This window comes from Triticum urartu, chromosome 3A (assembly GCF_056163025.1).
Source record: "Triticum urartu cultivar PI428250 chromosome 3A, HENAU_Tu73, whole genome shotgun sequence".
Taxonomy (NCBI): Eukaryota; Viridiplantae; Streptophyta; class Magnoliopsida; order Poales; family Poaceae; genus Triticum; species Triticum urartu.
Window position 1 is genome coordinate 654,323,156 of NC_141875.1, and position 18,410 is coordinate 654,341,565.

At 47.3% G+C, this 18,410-nt stretch overlaps 2 protein-coding genes across 2 annotated transcripts; both read right to left on the bottom strand.

The window, feature by feature from the left end:
• Positions 1–293: 293 nt before the first annotated feature.
• On the bottom strand, positions 294–2,759 carry LOC147981114 (uncharacterized). The gene is made up of 8 exons (XM_087515872.1): positions 2,585–2,759; positions 2,219–2,474; positions 2,142–2,154; positions 2,032–2,087; positions 1,731–1,787; positions 1,155–1,501; positions 958–1,065; positions 294–802 (listed from the first exon to the last, which is right to left on the bottom strand). The coding sequence occupies exons 1-8, from the start codon at positions 2,757–2,759 to the stop codon at positions 294–296; spliced, it is 1,521 nt and encodes a 506-aa protein (XP_087371998.1).
• Positions 2,760–12,648: 9,889 nt separating this feature from the next.
• LOC147981115 (uncharacterized) lies at positions 12,649–13,925 on the bottom strand. The gene is made up of 4 exons (XM_087515873.1): positions 13,374–13,925; positions 13,065–13,238; positions 12,866–13,015; positions 12,649–12,759 (listed from the first exon to the last, which is right to left on the bottom strand). Exons 1-4 carry the CDS (start codon positions 13,923–13,925, stop codon positions 12,649–12,651), a joined length of 987 nt encoding a protein of 328 aa, XP_087371999.1.
• Positions 13,926–18,410: the final 4,485 nt, after the last annotated feature.

The window sequence follows — 18,410 nt, forward strand, 5'->3', positions numbered from 1 at the left end:
AAAATTGACAAAGTTACAAGGGGGAAAGAGCATGGAGTTATCGTCTATGCTAGCATCGTACAAAATATTGTAGCGGACACAACAGAAATATATATTTCGGGTACTGAAAGCACAGATGTTCATTTACATCACACAAAGCATAGAAGTAGTATTACATTCATCCATACACACGGAATGATAGCAAGTTCCAAACACATAAATAAAAAGAGCACACCAAGGCACAAACAATACGATGTACACTGACATATCTCAATCCATCACTCTCACTGCATAAAAGTGAAGACACAAAGTCTTCACTTACCAGAGTTGGGTGGCGGAGCCCAAGCAACCGGTTGCGCCTTGGTAACTTTTACCACTGCCTTGCCCTTCGAGCTAGCATCAACAGGAGATGCGAGCCCTAGAACGACGACAGGGCCAGTAGCTGGTGCTGCAGGTGGTACTTGAGCCGATGGCGCCGCCGGAGGTGCTTCTGATGCTGCAGGTGGTACTTGAGCAGATGGCGCCGCTGCAGGTGCTTCTGGTGCTGCAGGTGGTACTTGAGCAGATGGCGCCGCCGCAGGTGCTTCTGGTGCTGTAGATGGTACTTGAACAGATGGCACCGCCACCGATGCTTGTGGTGCTGCAGGTGGTACTTGAGCCAATGCTGGTGCAGCTTGAGCCGTTGGAGTTGCTTCAGTAGATGGTGGCACTTGTGGACTCGCACCAAAGATGGCATCAAGTCCAATAGAGCAGCTAGGTGGCGTAAAATTACCATCGTATTCTCCAGCTCCAGGGGTGCTCGACTCCAACGTAGGGTCAACTACTGCTTCAAACACCACAAGTAACACACAAATAAGGAAAAAAATGCATCAGGAAAACATGTAGAGGACATTGTATTTGTTAGTGCCAGAAACATTAACTTGAGTTATCATGGATTAAACAGACAAGTTATCAACATAAGAAAGTCAAGTTACCAACCTGTGCCAACAGGATTATGGGCATCATTCTCTTGACCTCCAGCTGTAGCCGTATCATTAGGCATATTGACTCGGGTACCTCCCACAACTTTCTCAGTGACACGAACGGCTACAGCGGAAAAAGATTCAACACATTGTCAACATAAAACATCATAACATACAAGAAACAAAAACAAAGGTGATGGCGAACAGAAATACCTTCACTTCCATCATGCACTATATTTGGGACGACTTCATTTTCACATTCAACAGCCACAACCACGCTGGCGATATCTTCAACAACAGCAGTAACAGTTGCCGCTGCAGCAAGCTGAAAAACAGCATCATCAGAAACACCAGCCGATGTCGCCGCAACAACATCAGATGCGCCCTTGCTAGATGTTGTTGCTTTTTCAGACGGAGATGTCGCCGTGGGATATTCATCAAGATGGATAACTTCTGTTGTCTCCGATGATGTTGTCTGCGACAATGTTGCCCTTAGTCGTAGAGAGGATCTGGTCTTGGCGAATTTCACCTTTTTCACAGCAGTTTTATATTTTGAACGACTGAAAAAATGGGTACACAAGGGTAGTAGTGAGATTACACATGTTGCTAAACCTAATTTACCACATGTTTCAAACAAAAAAAGATGTCACATACTTCAGGTATAAGTAGCATCCAGGGAAAAAATTATAGAGTTATCAAGGACTAGAAATATAAAGTTACCAAATGATATGAACAAAAAAACCAGCAATTAATTTTGAATAACTGCAAACTAGAAAGGTAAGTGAACACCTTTTTCCTGATACACTTGGTGAACCCTTAGCAGCAGCAACTTGTTTCATCGGTGCACTGAATGAAAAAAATAACCAAATGTTACAAGCACATACAACTATCAAGATTGGTAACTCTAAATTATCAGGGGGGCAAAGTTGAGTTATCAATGTTCATCCAAATAAGTTATCAGACAACAAGAACAAAATAACCATCTTGCTGGTATGTGTAAAACAAAACTATAGTTTCAATGCACATGAAAACAGTATAGAAAAACAGAAAAAGAACTACTGAACATAAATGAAAGTAAGAATGTGAATACCTTTTCACTGGTGCAATCCCTGAATCCTTAGGAGCAACAGATTGTTTGCCGGGTGCCTTGCAAAGGAAAAATGAGCAAGTTGATTACCATCATGAAATTACCCAAACTACCTTACTCAAACAACTGTATTTACCATGTTGTTTCAGGAACATAATTGATAAAAAAGACCATGGAAATAATCATTCACCTGCGTGGGGCCTCCTTCCGCACGGTGGATAGTGGGACGGAGACACCGGTTCCTTTTTCAGCCACAAGTATACCAAGCTCCTGGACCACAACTTTCTTCACAGCTAAATGAATCTCAGATGCTGACAGTGCAATTGGTGAAGATAGCCTTTGCGATGGGCTGGGAGGCACAACTGGTGAAGTTGGACCGGGGGGGGTGATGGCACAGTTGGTGAAGCTGAACGGGAGGGTGATGGTAGCCTCAGTTTCTTGCGCCTCTGGTAAGCCAAAATTTTCAGAAGCTGAGTACCGCACCGCTTGACAGAAGATTCAGTGGCCGCCTCAGCTTGCGTGTCTGTCAGACCTTGCTAGCTGAGCCCTCCATCACCTGATTCGACGGATGCTGCATGAGATGTGCCAGTGAGTAAGATCTGAGACTCATTGAGGTTATCATCGACAGGGCGGACAGGCGTGTCTTCAACATCTGGTCCTGTGCCATCATGAGCTTTGACAGTTGCACCATCAAGATGTGTGGTGTCATCATCAGCTGGACCGCTGCCCATATCTACATCCACGGTACCACTGCCTGAAGCAACAAAAGGATCTTTACGGCTGAGGGAGTCCTGGATTAGGGGGTGTCCGGATAGCCGGACTATACCTTCGGCCGGACTCCTGGACTATGAAGATACAATATTGAAGACTTTGTCCCGTGTCCGGAAGGGACTTCCCTTGGCGTGGAAGGCAAGCTTGGCGATACGGATAGGTAGATCTCCTACCATTGTAACCGACTCCGTGTAACCCTAGCCCTCTCCGGTGTCTATATAAACCGGAGGGTTTTAGTCCGTAGGACGAACAACAATCATACCATAAGCTAGCTTCTAGGGTTTAGCCTCCTTGATCTCGTGGTAGATCTACTCTTGTACTACCCATATCATCAATATTAATCAAGCAGGAGTAGGGTTTTACCTCCATCGAGAGGGCCCGAACCTGGGTAAAAACATCGTGTCCCTTGTCTCCTGTTACCATCCGCCTAGACGCACAGTTCGGGACCCCCTACCCGGTATCCGCCGGTTTTGACACCGACATTGGTGCTTTCATTGAGAGTTCCTCTGTATCGTCACTTTTAGGCCCGATGGCTTCTCCGATCATCAACAGCGATGCGATCCAGGGTGAGACCTTTCTCCCCGGACAGATCTTCGTATTCGGCGGCTTTGCACTACGGGCCAATTCGCTTGGTCATCTGGAGCAGATCGAAAGCTACGCCCCTGGCCATCAGGTCAGATTTGGAAGTTTGAGCTACACGGCCGACCTCCGCGGAGACTTGATCTTCGATGGATTCGAGCCGCAGCCGAGCGCGCCGCACTGTCACGATGGGCATGATCTAGCTCTGCCGCCGAATAGTGCCCTGGAGGCCGCACCCGCATCAGCTCCGACCCTTAATTCGGAGCCAACTGCGCCAATCGAGGATGGGTGGTTGGACACCGCCTCGGGGGCTGCAATCTCTACGGCGATCAAGCTGAACACCAACCCTATTCTCTGTGAAGCCCATGACTCCAAGGAGCCGGACTCCTCTCTAGACTTCGAGCCCTCCGCGCCCCTACCGATCGAACCCGATTGGGCGCCGATCATGGAGTTCACCGCCGCGGACATCTTTCAGCACTCGCCCTTCGGCGATATTCTGAATTCACTAAAGTCTCTCTCTTTATCACGGGAGCCCTGGCCGGACTATGGTCAGCAAGGTTGGGATGTGGATGATGAAGAAATTCAAAGCCTACCCACCACCCACTTCGTAGCCACTGTCGATGATTTAACCGACATGCTCGACTTCGACTCCGAAGACATCGACGGTATGGACGCCGATGCAGGAGACGATCAAGAACCAGTGCCTATAGGGCACTGGAAAGCCACCTCGTCGTATGATATATACATGGTGGACATCCCAAAATAAGGCAATGGCGATGGAACAGCGGAGGATGACCCCTCCAAGAAGCAGCCTAAGCGCCGGCGTCAGCGGCGCCGCTCTAAATCCCGCCAAAGCAAAAACAGTGATTCCGGCACGGGAGATAATAACACCCCGGACAGTGCTGAAGACAACCACCTCCAGCAAGATTCAGCACAGGAGGATGGAGAAGCCAGCCCTCATGAGAGAGCGGCAGACAGAGAGGTCGAGGACGATAATTATATGCCTCCCTCCGAAGACGAGGCAAGCCTCGACGACGACGAATTTGTCGTGCTGGAGGATCCCGTCGAACAAGAGCGTTTCAAACGCAGGCTCATGGCCACGGCGAGCAGCCTCAAAAAAAAACAGCAACAGCTTAGAACTGATCAAGATTTGCTAGCCGACAGATGGACTGAAATCCTTGCGACCGAAGAGTATGAACTCGAACGCCCCTCCAAGAGATACCCAAAGCGCAGGTTGCTACCCCGATTAGAGGAGGAAGCACCTAAACCTACATCACCAGCGCATGATGCGGCCAACCGGCCACCCCGTGGCCGCGATAGAGAGGCCTCTCGGCCCTCCACTCCAGCCGCACCCCGGCGCCGCTCAAAAAATACCAAGGCACGGGAAAACGCGCTAGACCTGTGAGATATATTGGAGGACAAGGAAAGGCAAACAAGATCGATCTACGGATCGCGTGGGCGCCCCACGGCATGAAATGGTAATCATCACTCCGGATACAGTAAATCCGGCCGGGCCGAACACAGTAGACAAAGCTCGTTTGAGCTGCGTCGTGATATAGCCCAATACAAAGGCGCCGCACACCCACTATGCTTCACAGATGAAGTAATGGATCATCAAATCCCCAAGGGTTTCAAACACGGGAACATCGAATCATACGATGGCACAACAGATCCTGCGGTATGGATCGAGGACTATCTCCTTCATATCCACATGGCCCGCGGTGATGACCATCAAATACCTCCCACTCAAGCTTAAAGGACCAGCTCGGCATTGGCTTAACAGCCTGCCAGCAGAATCAATTGGTTGTTGGGAGGACCTGGAAGCCGCATTCCTCGACAATTTCCAGGGCACTTATGTGCGATCACCAGACGCCGATGACCTAAGCCACATAATTCAGCAGCCAGAGGAATCGGCCAGACAATTTTGGACACGGTTCCTAACCAGTAAAAATCAAATCGTCATCTGTCCGGACGCAGAGGCCCTAGCAGCCTTCAAGCATAACATCCGCGACGAGTGGCTTGCACGGCACCTAGGACAGGAAAAGCCGAAATCAATGGCAGCCCTCACCACACTTATGACCCGCTTTTGCGCAGGAGAAGACAGCTGGCTAGCTCGCAGCAATAACATGACTAAGAGCCCTGGTAATTCGGATACCAAGGACAGCAGTGGCAGGTCGCGTCGCAACAAGCAAAAGCGCCGCATTAACGGCGACAATACTGAGGATACGACAGTTAATGCCGGATTCAGAGGCTCTAAACCCGGTCAGCGGAAAAAGCCATTCGAAAGAAATACTCCAGGCCCGTCCAGTTTGGACCGAATACTTGACCGCTCATGCCAGATACATGGCAGCCCCGAAAACCCAGCCAATCACACCAACAGGGATTGTTGGGTGTTCAAGCAGGCAGGCAAGTTAAATGCCGAAAGCAGAGACAAGGGGCCGCATAGCGACAATGAGGAAGAGCCCCGGCCGCCGAACAATAGTGAACAGAAGGGCTTCCCCCCACAAGTGCGGACGGTGAACATGATATACGCAACCCACATCCCCAAGAGGGAGCGGAATCGTGCGCTAAGGGATGTATACGCGATGGAGCCAGTCACCCCAAAGTTCAACCCATGGTCTTCCTGCCCGATCACTTTTGATCGAAGGTACCACCCCACTAGCATCCGTCATGGCGGATTCGCCGCATTGGTTCTAGACCCAATTATTGACGGATTTCACCTCACTAGAGTCCTTATGGACAGCGGCAGCAGTCTGAACCTGCTTTACTAGGATACAGTGCGGAAAATGGGCATCGATCCCTCGAGGATTAAATCCACTAAAACGACCTTTAAAGGCGTCATACCAGGTGTAGAGGCCAACTGTACAGGCTCAGTTACACTTGAAGTGGTCTTCGGATCCAGGACACAATCCGCAACATGGGGATAGACCCAACAAAAATTCGCCATAGCAAAACGTCCTTTCAAGGGGTAACGCCAGGCTCGGATGCCCATTGCATGGGTTCTCTCCGGATAGAAGTTATGTTTGGCTCCCCCGATAACTTCTGTCGCCAACAGCTAACTTTCCACATCGCCCCATTCTCAAGTAGTTATCAAGCACTGCTGGGACGCGAAGCTTTCGCCCGCTTTAACGCAATACCGCATTATGCATCTCTTACGCTTAAGATGCCCGGTCCACGAGGCATCATCTCATTAAAGGGAAAACATTGAGTGTTTCTCCCGCGCGGAAGACAGTGCGGCTGCCTTGACAGCCCCACAATAAAGCGGCTTCACCAGCCAAAGCACCTAAACAGGTCGTTAAGACCGCGGACACGGCTAGACGAGTCCGGCATAAACATACAATTGATAAAGGCTTAATAGCCGTATACCCCTGTACTAGGGGCTCCGCGCATATAAAACAAGAGACAATAAAGCTCAATTTTACCCATTTCGATTTATACTTTGTTTATTTAGTATAACTCATGTTCGGCACGATCTTTCTTCAACTAAGTTCTTCTCTTTTACAGATGAACATCGTGCTACGCCCATCCAGGATACGGCACAATGGAGACACAGGCGCAGACGTGCAGCAGGGACCCGTTCCAAGGATTCTTTTCAGATTAAGACCCTGCGTAACCCTTTTTTACTGTCTCTTGTTGATACACATCCCCTGGTTTCTTGGTATAACCAAGGAGGAGGCTGGCGTTTTGGCATGTGGCCACGTCAGAGTTTTGCGCGTACCTGGACACTAGGGGCTTATTACTAAGGGCGTATCCCGCCCGCCCTCATAAAGACCGAATACCTTAGGGAGTGTTCGGCGTCGCGAGTTTGGCCTTATATGCATCAACTCCGAATCATGTCTTTGGTCAAATGTTGGGTTTGCCTGGCTCTTGTGTTTTGATGCCTTACATTCCGCTCTATCGGCTAAGGCGGCACCAGGAGAACTACTGCGATTGTGCCCCGGTTCGGCCAGGCGAGCACCTCAATAGAGAAAGCCAAAAACTGACTGACATGATATAGCGTGAGACTAGTCAACCACTCGATGACTTACCGGAATCTTTAGGATTCCTTCGCATTAACGAAGGGCCGTTTCCCGGCCAGGCACATACGCGCCCCGAGTTCGGGCGAGCGCAGGCGCCACCAGGGGCTATATAAGTAGCCTCACTGTCAAACTCCTATGGCTAAGTGAAAGTGATAAAGCATCATAGTCCGATTGCCTAGTTCGCTGCGCTATCACCTCCTTTGTAGGACCAAGACATTGGATCAAGTGTGAAAATGCGCCTTCTGCGAACACCCCCGCATTATGTGCGTGGGGGCTGAAGCCGACGACTGCCATCTTTCAGATTATATATACATATATGTTAAACGGCCGCACATGAGGTATTATAATACTTGCAGGCACAAGTATAAAAAGCTTCTACAATTTATCAAAATATTGTTTTACAATAATATATGCTATTCGAATATAGTATCCTTCGAGCACTGCGTCTCTATTAAATGAGCGCCTTGCAGAACTTCCAAAAAATAGTGATCGACAGGTACTCGGCTTCCATCCGAGTCTGGGGATGCAACAGCGGTGGCCTCCATTTCCGCCCAGTATGCCTTGACACGGGCAAGAGCCATCCGCGCACCCTCTATGCACGCTGACCTCTTCATCGCATCGATATGCGGCGCCGCACCAAGGAACTGCTGCACCAAGTTGAAATAACTTTTCGGCTCTGGCCTCTCTGGCCACAGATGACTCATGACATACTTCATGGAGAGTCCGGACAACCTATTTAGCTCGGCCCATTCGGCCAAACGATCGGCTAATGACAGTGGACGCTCTGGATTGTGGAACTGCGACCAGAAGAGCTTTTCCACTTCGCGATCTTCTTGATCTCGGAAGTGTTCGGCCGCATCTGCAGCACTCGCTGCCAAATCCAGATAGGTGTCCGCCGTACTCCACATCTGGTCTAATGGAGCATGTTTAGGATCACAGAACTTCCTTCGTAGCATAAAGGGCTTTCCAGCCGTGATCTCTCCAGCCCTGACGCATCTCCTCCTTCATAGCTCTCATCGCAGAGCGAGCATCCTTGGCATCGGCAACGGCCTTCTCCAGGTCCGTCTGTTCCGCCTGATCTTCTTTTTCAAGAAGCTTGCAATGGTCAGCAGCGTTCTTCAGCTTCACGGCCATCTTGGCCATTTCCTTCTTGCTTCGGCAGTGAGCAGCCTGTTCGGCTTTCAGCTCTTCAATTGCCTTTCTGGCAGCCGCATCACTTCTCCTGGCTTGCTCCTTGGCTCGGGCAAGTTCCGCCCGAAGATTCTCCATGGCAGCAGCACCATCTGCATCAAAGCGCACACATTGTAAGATGTTGGCATAAAGCCCCTCTTACCAGGTGCCGCCGGAGGAATTACATACCTTGTGCCTCATCAAGCCGCTTGTTGACAAGCGCGATGTCGGCATCTGGCACGTCAAGTTGCCGCTTTAGCTCGGCAAATTCATCAATCCGGCTGGCCACCAGACACTTCGCCACCTATGTATGAAGGCGGCATATTAGACCTGGGATTATGATCCTCTGCGCGCTGTCACTTTTGACAACGCACAGAGTCTCAGGGGCTACTATCTACACAGGGCGCATCTTATTTATGCGCAACTGTCCAAAAAGGGTACATTATTTCGCGTACCTCAAAACCTGTCAGTAAACTCCTGACGGCCTCGTGCAATCCGCTCTCCGCGGATGAAATCCTCTCAATCACCGTACCCATCAATGCACGGTGCTCCTCTGAGATAGATGTTCGCCCTAGTAGATCCTTCAGCTCCTCCGACCGCGCACCAGACGATGTCGAACTCGTCCGATGGCCCTTTTCGAAGGCCGGACGCGGAGGGCTTTGGGGGGCCATACGACTACCTTCGGGCCCTGCCAGATTCAGAGAAACCCTCCGCGACGATACCTCAGGGTCGCCTACCTCGCAAGGCGGTACGGCAGGGGGAGGCTTTCCGCTCTCCATCATCTCCGGAAGAAGATCCCCCAAAGACGAGCTCTACTGAGAAGGGCTAAGGTCCGAGCTACAAGGTAAATTTTCGATTACTCTTCTCAGATATAACGCAAGGATTTATCTCATTTCTTAAAAAGAAAAACTCCTCTCTACTTACGGCTCGGTGGAGGGCTGATCCCCTTGAGGGCATAATTCGGCCGAAGTATCCCCCGTCGCAGGATCCTCTGACGAAGATTTCTTCCCTCGCTTTGAGGCCATGGTCTCCGGGTCGTCAGAGGCGGTCCTCTTCTTCCCCTGAGGAGAGGAATTTTCGATTCCTCCCTTCCAAACAGCCTCCTTTGATGAGGCCGTAGCTTCCTTGTCCCCTCCCTCGTTTTCCTCCGAAGGCACAACCTCCAACATCCTGACTAGCACGGGACCTGGCGTGGTCTCGGGGAGGGGGGTTGGACACCTGATTAGCTTTGCTTTCGCTATCCACTCATGTTTAAAGGACAACTCTTTTAAGGGCAATTTTATGATAAATATGCGGATTGCGAGTCTGGGCACATGGCTACTTACTTGAGTATCCGGGCGGTTGCAGCTCAGACCTGCGTCCTCGGTCAAGTCCGGACACATTGCTTGTGATCCGAAGAACAATTTGTACATCTCCATGGGCTTCGCGCCCATAAAATGTTGGAGAGCTCGTGGTCCCTCCGGATTGAACTCCCACAGGCGGAGGGGGCGACGTTTGCAGGGCAGAGCTCGGCGAATCAGCATAACCTGTGTCACCACGAGCAGACTGATATCTCTTTCTAGGAGATCTCGAATGCGGCCCTGCAACAAGGGCACCTCCTTGGATGGCCCCCAGTCCAGTCCTTTATTGACCCATGACACTAGCTGTGGTGGGGGACCCGAGAGAAAGGCAGGTGGCGCCACCCACTTGGTGCCCCTGGGAATGGTGATGTAAAACCACTCTCGTTGCCATAAGCTGGATTCCTCTTGAAAAGAGCCCTCAGGCCATGGAGCACCAGCATTCTTGCTTATAAAAGCACCTCCGCACTCCGCGTGCCATCCCTCGATCATCTTCGGCTCTACTTTGAAGGTCTTGAGCCATAGTCCTAAGTGAGGAGTAATACGGAGGAAGGCTTCACACACGATTATGAATGAGGAAATATGGAGGATGGACTCCGGAGCTAAGTCGTGAAATTCCAGCCCATAATAAAACATGAGCCCCCTCACGAAGGGATCCGTCAGGAAGCCTAGCCCCCGAAGGAAGTGAGACATGAACACCACACTCTCACCAGGCTTGGGAGTGGGAATGACCTGCCCTTGAGCAGGCAGCCTATGCCAGATTTCGCCGGTCAAGAACCTGGCCTCTCTCAACTTCAGCACGTCCTCCTCCGTGACGGAGGAGGGCATCCATCGGCCTCGAAGGTCGGAACCGGACATTGTCGAAGGTCCGAAGCGCCTGAAATCTGGAGCCTTGGGTGTTGGAACTCGAGGCGAAGGGCGAACTCGTTTGAGATTGAAAGAAAGGAGTAAGGCCTTGGTCTCTTTATAAGAGGTTGAATACCAAGGGCCCTCCCCATGACCATTTGGGACTCGCCTTTGATCGAGAAAACATGCCAATGGGTACGGTTGGGTTACCCACACCCGTATTGATGAGAATCCCGGAATAAGGGGACACGATCTCTGCTTTGACAAGACGTGCCAAGGAAACCGCCTCGCTAAACGCGCTGAGGTGGGACAGTAAAACGATTCGAATAAAGACTTGGCCGTGGTGTGATGTCACGCTACGGAATATGTCAGCAGATTAGATTTCTGTAAATATTATTCTCTCTATGGCAATATGTGGAAACTTATTTTGCAGAGCCGGACACTACCTTTGTGTTCAAAATCTTCTATGAAGTACTTGGAGGAGGAACCCGGCTTGCAATGCCGAAGACAATCTGCGCGCCGGACTCGTCGTCATTGAAGCCTGGTTCAGGGGCTACTGAGGGAGTCCTGGATTAGGGGGTGTCCGGATAGCCGGACTATACCTTCGGCCAGACTCCTGGACTACGAAGATACAAGATTGAAGACTTCATCCCATGTCCGGAAGGGACTTTCCTTGGCGTGGAAGGCAAGCTTGGCGATACGGATATGTAGATCTCCTACCATTGTAACCGACTCTGTGTAACCCTAGCCCTCTCCGGTGTCTATATAAACCGGAGGGTTTTAGTCCGTAGGACGAACAACAATCATACCATAAGCTAGCTTCTAGGGTTTAGCCTCCTTGATCTCGTGGTAGATCTACTCTTGTACTACACATATCATCAATATTAATCAAGCAGGAGTAGGGTTTTACCTCCATCGAGAGGGCCCGAACCTGGGTAAAAACATCGTGTCCCTTGTCTCCTGTTACCATCCGCCTAGACGCACAGTTCGGGACCCCCTACCCAGTATCCGCCGGTTTTGACACCGACAAGGGCGATGACGAACAACTCGATAGTCCATATCATTAAAATCATCATCATCATCGGAGTCAGCGTCAGAATCAGAATCATTGCCTCCGTGATACTCGTCATCACTGTCAAAATCTTCGGCAACATTCTTTCCAGGGCTTTCTGGCCGCCTGCCTTGCGATGAGCGCGTAGTCCTTGACGTCGTACGGGCGGCAGAAGAGAGAACGTTCAATCCAGCGTCTAGCTGACGGGATGCATCTGAATGGCCCTCATCATCTAAAGCGGTGAATGATTCCACAAGATTGCCTAGGATGCCAGCCATGGCGGACGTGAACCGAGCAACTATCTGAGTTGATTTGGCAAATTTCTGTTCAACATAAAAATGCAAAAAAAATAGAAATAACTAGTAAGTTATCACCAAAATGCAACAAAAGTTATCATGAGTTAACAAAAAAGCACACACAAAAGAACAATACCAAAAACAAATGTGTGGTGTCGTTGCAGTAAACAAATGAATGTATTCATGATTTAGTAAACATTCAGTCACCATGAAAATGAAGATCAATGTACGAGAAAGCTAAAACAGCACAGTTAGATATCAACAAAAAAACTTAAGTTATCTAAGAATCATCACAAGAAATGCAACCAAAGTTATCACGATATCAAGTTATCATAGGAATGCAACAAAGTTATCAAGGCATTACACTAAGAATTATCACATGGTTGCATCATAATTATTATCCTTTATAGAGGATATGACACATTGGAAACAAACAAATTAGTAAAGAGTATCAAGTTGGCATCAAAAGACGGTCACCACATTGAGTGCAACAAATAAGTTATCAGCCAATGAAAGAACATAAAATAGCAAAAAAAAATCAAGAAACTAGGTTACATGCTCACCTCCTGACTGCAGCTTGGGGCAGTATGAACACGCATAAACTTGTCAAGACCTTCCAGACCACTAAACAGACAGAAATTCATGCCAAACTCAGGCTTCAACTGGAAAAAATGTAGCGACATGTCAAATAAGTAACAACAAAAAACAATGAAAAGAAAATGCAGTTGCAAAGCAGTGTGTGAACTGAAAAACATAGATATATATTACCGGTAGTTTCCCAAAAGAAACTTTGTCAGCCTGAACATCCTTGTTGAGGACAAGAGTTATCAGCTTCTTTGTCCAGACATTGATGGGAAAAGGACCATCAGGCAATACGATGCCAAGTCCAGAAAGATCAATCGCATGAATGTACAGTAGCTGATAAGAAAAATACAAGCGTCATGGTAAACACAAACAAAAATCAGACACAAAATGACAAAGAAATGACAAATGACAAAAGAGAAGGTAAGAGGAAAGCATCGTCACTTACATTGTAGAAGAGAAGGCAACCCCTGGTAGGCTTGCGTTTCAGCAGCCCCTTGTGTAGTTCATCAGCAATAAATTTGGACCAATTGAGATTTTTAATACCATCGATGTCACGCTGCAAGTTAAAAAACAAAAAGAAACTGAAGTTCACCGAATGCACCACAAAAAAATATGAAAGTTACCACACTGACATATAGTAAAGTTATCAGGCACACAAGAAAGAAAATGACATAATTACAAAAAAACTTACCAGCACAGCATACCATCGGGGGCTAACTTTGTTGGAGGTGGTCGGGGCAATGACTGTATTCCCCGCAAGCAGAAGCCACATACTCTTGAAAGTATCATCAGAATTTTCAGAACCCTTTATGAGATTAACGAGTTCAGTCATTTTAGGGGCATATCCAAGCTCGCCAAACAACTCAAGCCCTAACTCAATATCAGCTTCAGTAGGGAGGTTGTAAGGGACATCCTTCCCTCCACGCGGCACGCCCATAACACGATGCACATATTCCTCATTGACCGGAAGCCTGCCTCGGCCTGGTACGACCACCTCACGCGAATTGGGGCCGTAGAGATCAGCAAGCCACACACTGAGATTGTTGAATAGATGGTCACACTGGATATTCCGAAGGCTAGTTAAATCCATATCATCAATGGCAGCCTTCCTGTCATCATTCATGTCCTTGCATGCTAGAAGAAGCGAACTGGGTGAGGCTCTGTTCTGCAGAGGAGGGCGTTTCGCCTTTTTCGAAGGAACCTCATCGATTCCATCACCATCTCCTTTGCGCTTCCTCGACATTGTCTCCCTGACACGTAGGAAAAAAAGGAAAGCGAATGAAACCATTAGATGACTTTGAAAAACTGATATCACAATTAACTGCAACATTTATAAAACTGGTGTTTGACAAAGCAATAATACAACTGATAAAAGAAAACAAGCAAACTACACTTGGTTCATCACACCTGCTAAAAAAAGTAAAACAGATGGCACAGGTATATAAAAGCATGTGTGACTGATAATTGAGGCACAATGCAATTGGTAAGTTACAACCAAATTACCAGTGATAAAAAATAGCATTCACACATGTTCATTAATAAACCAACCAAACAAATGAATGAGAAATGAGCATTGTGCTACATGTAGTTAGACTAGAAAACTACTGGTAACTACAGTAACATGACAGTAGTAAGTGTAATACCATCATCATGATAATTTAACCATAACACGACAACACCGATAAATAGCAGTGTTTCAGCATCTAGTAATTTGAGTGCAATGTCATTGGCAAGTTCAATATAAACATCATGATATTTGAACAGAACAAGACATCACAAGAAAATCAAGCATTGTAAACATGCTAATTGGAGCACCACAAAGCTTAATCAATAGACACACCGCATCAAACAAAACCAACATAAAACAACATTATGTGAAAAAACTTAGGGTTACTTTTCAAATCCTCAGCCAGTGATGCACAACTTGAAATCCATAAACACCAAACACTATTGGATGTCCTAAACATCCACATCCACAACACTAACACCAGACCAAAATCCTTGTTAGAACCGACCACGCTTACCACCACTAAGACCTATCCACACCCACGCTTACCACAAATTAAACCAGATGTCCGAGCCATATTCAACTGGAATTAGAAGGCGACCTAATCTAACCTAATAGCAACAACAACGGCCAGAATCGAAGGGTCCGAGCACCAAAAATCAATGGCGAAGCATGAAGGCGGAGCAACAGGAAATACAGAGCGGGGCGGGTGTGTGGGTGGGGGAAGGGGGGATGCGCTGCTCAACGCCGACTCAGAAACTAGAAGCCGGCCTTAATCTAACCTAATGGGAACAACAAACCACCGGATCCGAAGGCTCCGTGCAGCCTAAATCAATGGCAGACCGGCGGCACAGCAAAACAGGAAGGAAACAGGGGTGGGGAATGCGTTCCTCACCGCAGATTCAGACGCCGTCCGCCGCGAACCGGAACGCGCCACCACCAGGAACCGTCGCGGACGAGGGGGAGGGGAAGCGAGAGGAGATTCGAATGGAAACCGCAGCAGAAGAGGAGGAAGAAATAATGCGGGCGAAGAGGGAGAGAGGGCGAGTGGGGATCGTGCGCATTGGGCGAGACGGGCGGTTTCGGAGGGGCCCACATGTCATCGACGGAGACTAAACGTAACGGCTAGCGCCACGCGCGCTGCGCGCAACAGGGACGACGCGGGGCGTTGGATGCGGATCGAACGGCTATCGCTTCGTACACGCCTGTTGCAAACCACCAGCCGACTGGTGGTTAGATTTCTCGTTTTTTAATTGAAAAATATTAGTTCAGAGAGTACCATGCATGGCTGCTTAATAATTGAAATATTATTTGCTTGGTGCATCTTTCTGTTGGAGTTACATAGCCTTATTTGATTGCATAGGACTATCTTACGGCCTGTCCTGTGTGCAAATAATAAATTACTACATATAGAGTAATACAGAGAGATGCCATTTGGATTCAAAGGGAATATGGAAAATATACTCGTCAATAGATAAGTTTTTTTCCTTTGATATGGAGGAAGTGCATTCACAGAGCTTGCATAGTTAGCCCAGATCTATAGAGAATGTTAGCAAGGAGTCTGGAAACATAAATTCTGCACAGCCAACCTGTTGCATACAATCCGATGTTACGTGCTACGTGTCACGAGTGCATGAGTCAGTTGTACTCCACATGGAAACTTTAGGGTTTATTTAATCCACATGGAAACTTGATGACTAACAAAAACATTAGGTGTTCTCTTACGAAATTCCATCTAGCTACTCAAGAGTCACCGAGTAATAATTGTACAAAGAAAACAAGTCTAAAGTTGTGACCATCTTCATCTGTTGATTTCAGCATCACTCGAAGAACAAGAAGTGCTTTGTCTGCAATAAACCAACGCTTGGCATCTTCAATGCGGCGCAGGAGATCCGGAAGAAGATTGCCCAGGACAAGAAGCAGCAGGACCTTTGATGACTGTTGCACAATGTAGGATTACTTCTCTTCTGTAAACAGTATTGTTTGAAAATGAGGGGGAAATGTCCAGGAATCAGTTTTGTTTCTTTAGCTCTGTACAAAGTTGAGTCATCTATTTTGGAACGGAGAAAATAGCTCCTACTTAACATTAGCCACCATCTCAGGTTCTTGTTGCATTGCAGAAGCTTGTTGTCTCACTGGTTCTGAATGGGTCCGAATCTTCAAGTGTCATGCACATTTACCGCAACTTAAAAAATGGGTCGGGTACGGAGGTATTATTTTGGAGGTATTATTTCCATCTGTCTTACGCTTTTGGCTTTGGGCCGTCCCAGGTCGTGGTCAGCGTGGCACATAATAGAGACGACAGCAAGAGGGGCCTGAAAATCGCCAAACTCGCTGGTCTTTTATGGTGTTTCGATTATCAGCAGCCACATTGCCTTGCCTCAAAAAAAAAAGAGAAAAATAGCCAGACGTATTGGCGCCCTGCCAACCCGTCCGTTCGGTCTGGGGCAAACATCTTCAGTGTCCGGTTATGCACGCGGGCCCGCGTCCACTGCTGCTGTATCACCGATTCAGAAAAGATGGAGAGCGCCGTATAACCTTTTTCCTTCGCCGTTCCATGCAACGGGACGACACAACCCCTCACCGAGCTGTACCCCGCACAGCTAGCGTGGGCTAGATCAGGCTCTTGCAAAAGCACTCCACCTCTCTCCCTCGTCTGTCTTGGGAGCTTTCGAAGCATCCCCCTTATGCACCGGAGCTCATATGCACTCTCGTGAACGGTAAAAATAAATAAATCTGAGCGTCAATTTTGTTTCTTTACGGTAGCATTTTTGGAATGTTGTTTCCTCATGAAATTTTGCATGCATGTTCATAATTCGTCAAAGTTTGTCTCCAAAAAATGTCAGATTTTTTTTGATTTTACTGTTCATGAGGGTGCATATGAGCTCGGGTGCAGAAACTTCATGTCGGCATCCCCGTGGTATATTTCACTGCCGTCTAAGTTTCTTCCAAAGAAAAATGAATGCAATACCCACGATCTCTCCCACGTAAAATTATTTCTTTGAAGTTATTTACATGATTGGGATCTTTTGAATTAAAATTTCGTTTCTGAATATTTTTTACGTTTATGAATTACTAATGGCAAGACCTTCAAACCAAGACTATTCCTGGGTGCATTTGGAACTACTAATTCAAATTTTAGCCATTTCAGTTTCGCAGAAACGTGATTTCAATTATTTCACTATTTCAAAAGGTGGCTTTAACTATTTTTCAAGACATTTCAGTATTTGAAACTGATGATTTCAGTATTTGAAACTGATGATTTCAGTTTGTAAAACTGAAACGTTCTAAGTGAAATATATATCATAAATATGTGTATTCAATTTCGCAAGTTAAAAAAACTATTTCACATAATTTAAAAATTGGTTTGGCATACTGAAGAAAATCTATTTCACATATTGCAAAAACCCTATTTCACACATTAACAAAATCTATTTGACACATTTTGGTTTCACATATTGAGGCCAAAGTTGTTACACATATTTGAAAATTCAGTTTCACACATTTAAACAGAATCTATTTCACATCATTTAAATATTTTTAATACATTGAAATAAAATATGTTCAACATATTTTAAAAATCGGTTCACACATTGAAACAAAATATATTTCTCATAATTCAATATTTTGTTACACGTATTGAAGCATCTCACTTTGACATGTTTGAAAATGATAATTTCAATATAATGTGTGAAACTGATTGTTTTCTAATAAAGTGTTTTACTTTAAAAAACGGAAACACTAACGCCCACACGTGTGGGCGTTTGCATCTCGCCCACACGCGTGGATCCGCGTCCGTTTATGGGTGCATGAATCTTGGCATGTTTGTGGTGCCACGTAGAACTGGGCTGGTGTGTGGGCATTCCGCCGACCGCCCACACGTCCGTTTCACCACACGGAGGAGACGGTGTGTGGACGTTTAGCAGTTCGCCCACACGTCAGTTTTCACTCACGCACAAGGGTTGATGTGTGGGCATTTGCCATCTCGCCCACACGCCCGTCTTCTCTCCCAACCCAAGCTGCCAGTTGCCATACGTTTTGCAGTGTACATGGCAACTGCCCTAGTGTGCTTGTAAGCAGATGACAACCCTCTTTTTTTACCCAAACATGTCGGTTGCCATGTGTTTTGCAGGGTACACGCAATTGCCCTAGTGTGTTTGTAAGCAGATGGTAACTCTCTCTTTTACTCGAACATGTTGTTTTGCCATGTCTCTTTTGTAG

Excerpts from the sequence above, each read along its gene's own strand:
- LOC147981114 (XM_087515872.1), bottom strand. The coding sequence starts at position 2,759 with ATGGGCAGCGGTCCAGCTGATGATGACACCACACATCTTGATGGTGCA. Across the intron at positions 1,788-2,031 it reads GGGATTGCACCAGTGAAAAG|TGCACCGATGAAACAAGTTG; the intron begins GTATTCACATTC and ends TTTTTCATTCAG. Across the intron at positions 1,066-1,154 it reads AGTGCATGATGGAAGTGAAG|CCGTTCGTGTCACTGAGAAA; the intron begins GTATTTCTGTTC and ends TTTCCGCTGTAG.
- LOC147981115 (XM_087515873.1), bottom strand. The coding sequence starts at position 13,925 with ATGTCGAGGAAGCGCAAAGGAGATGGTGATGGAATCGATGAGGTTCCT. Across the intron at positions 13,016-13,064 it reads TCATTTCTTTGTCATTTTGT|CTACTGTACATTCATGCGAT; the intron begins GTCTGATTTTTG and ends TTTTCTTATCAG. Across the intron at positions 12,760-12,865 it reads TTTCTTTTGGGAAACTACCG|TTGAAGCCTGAGTTTGGCAT; the intron begins GTAATATATATC and ends CATTTTTTCCAG.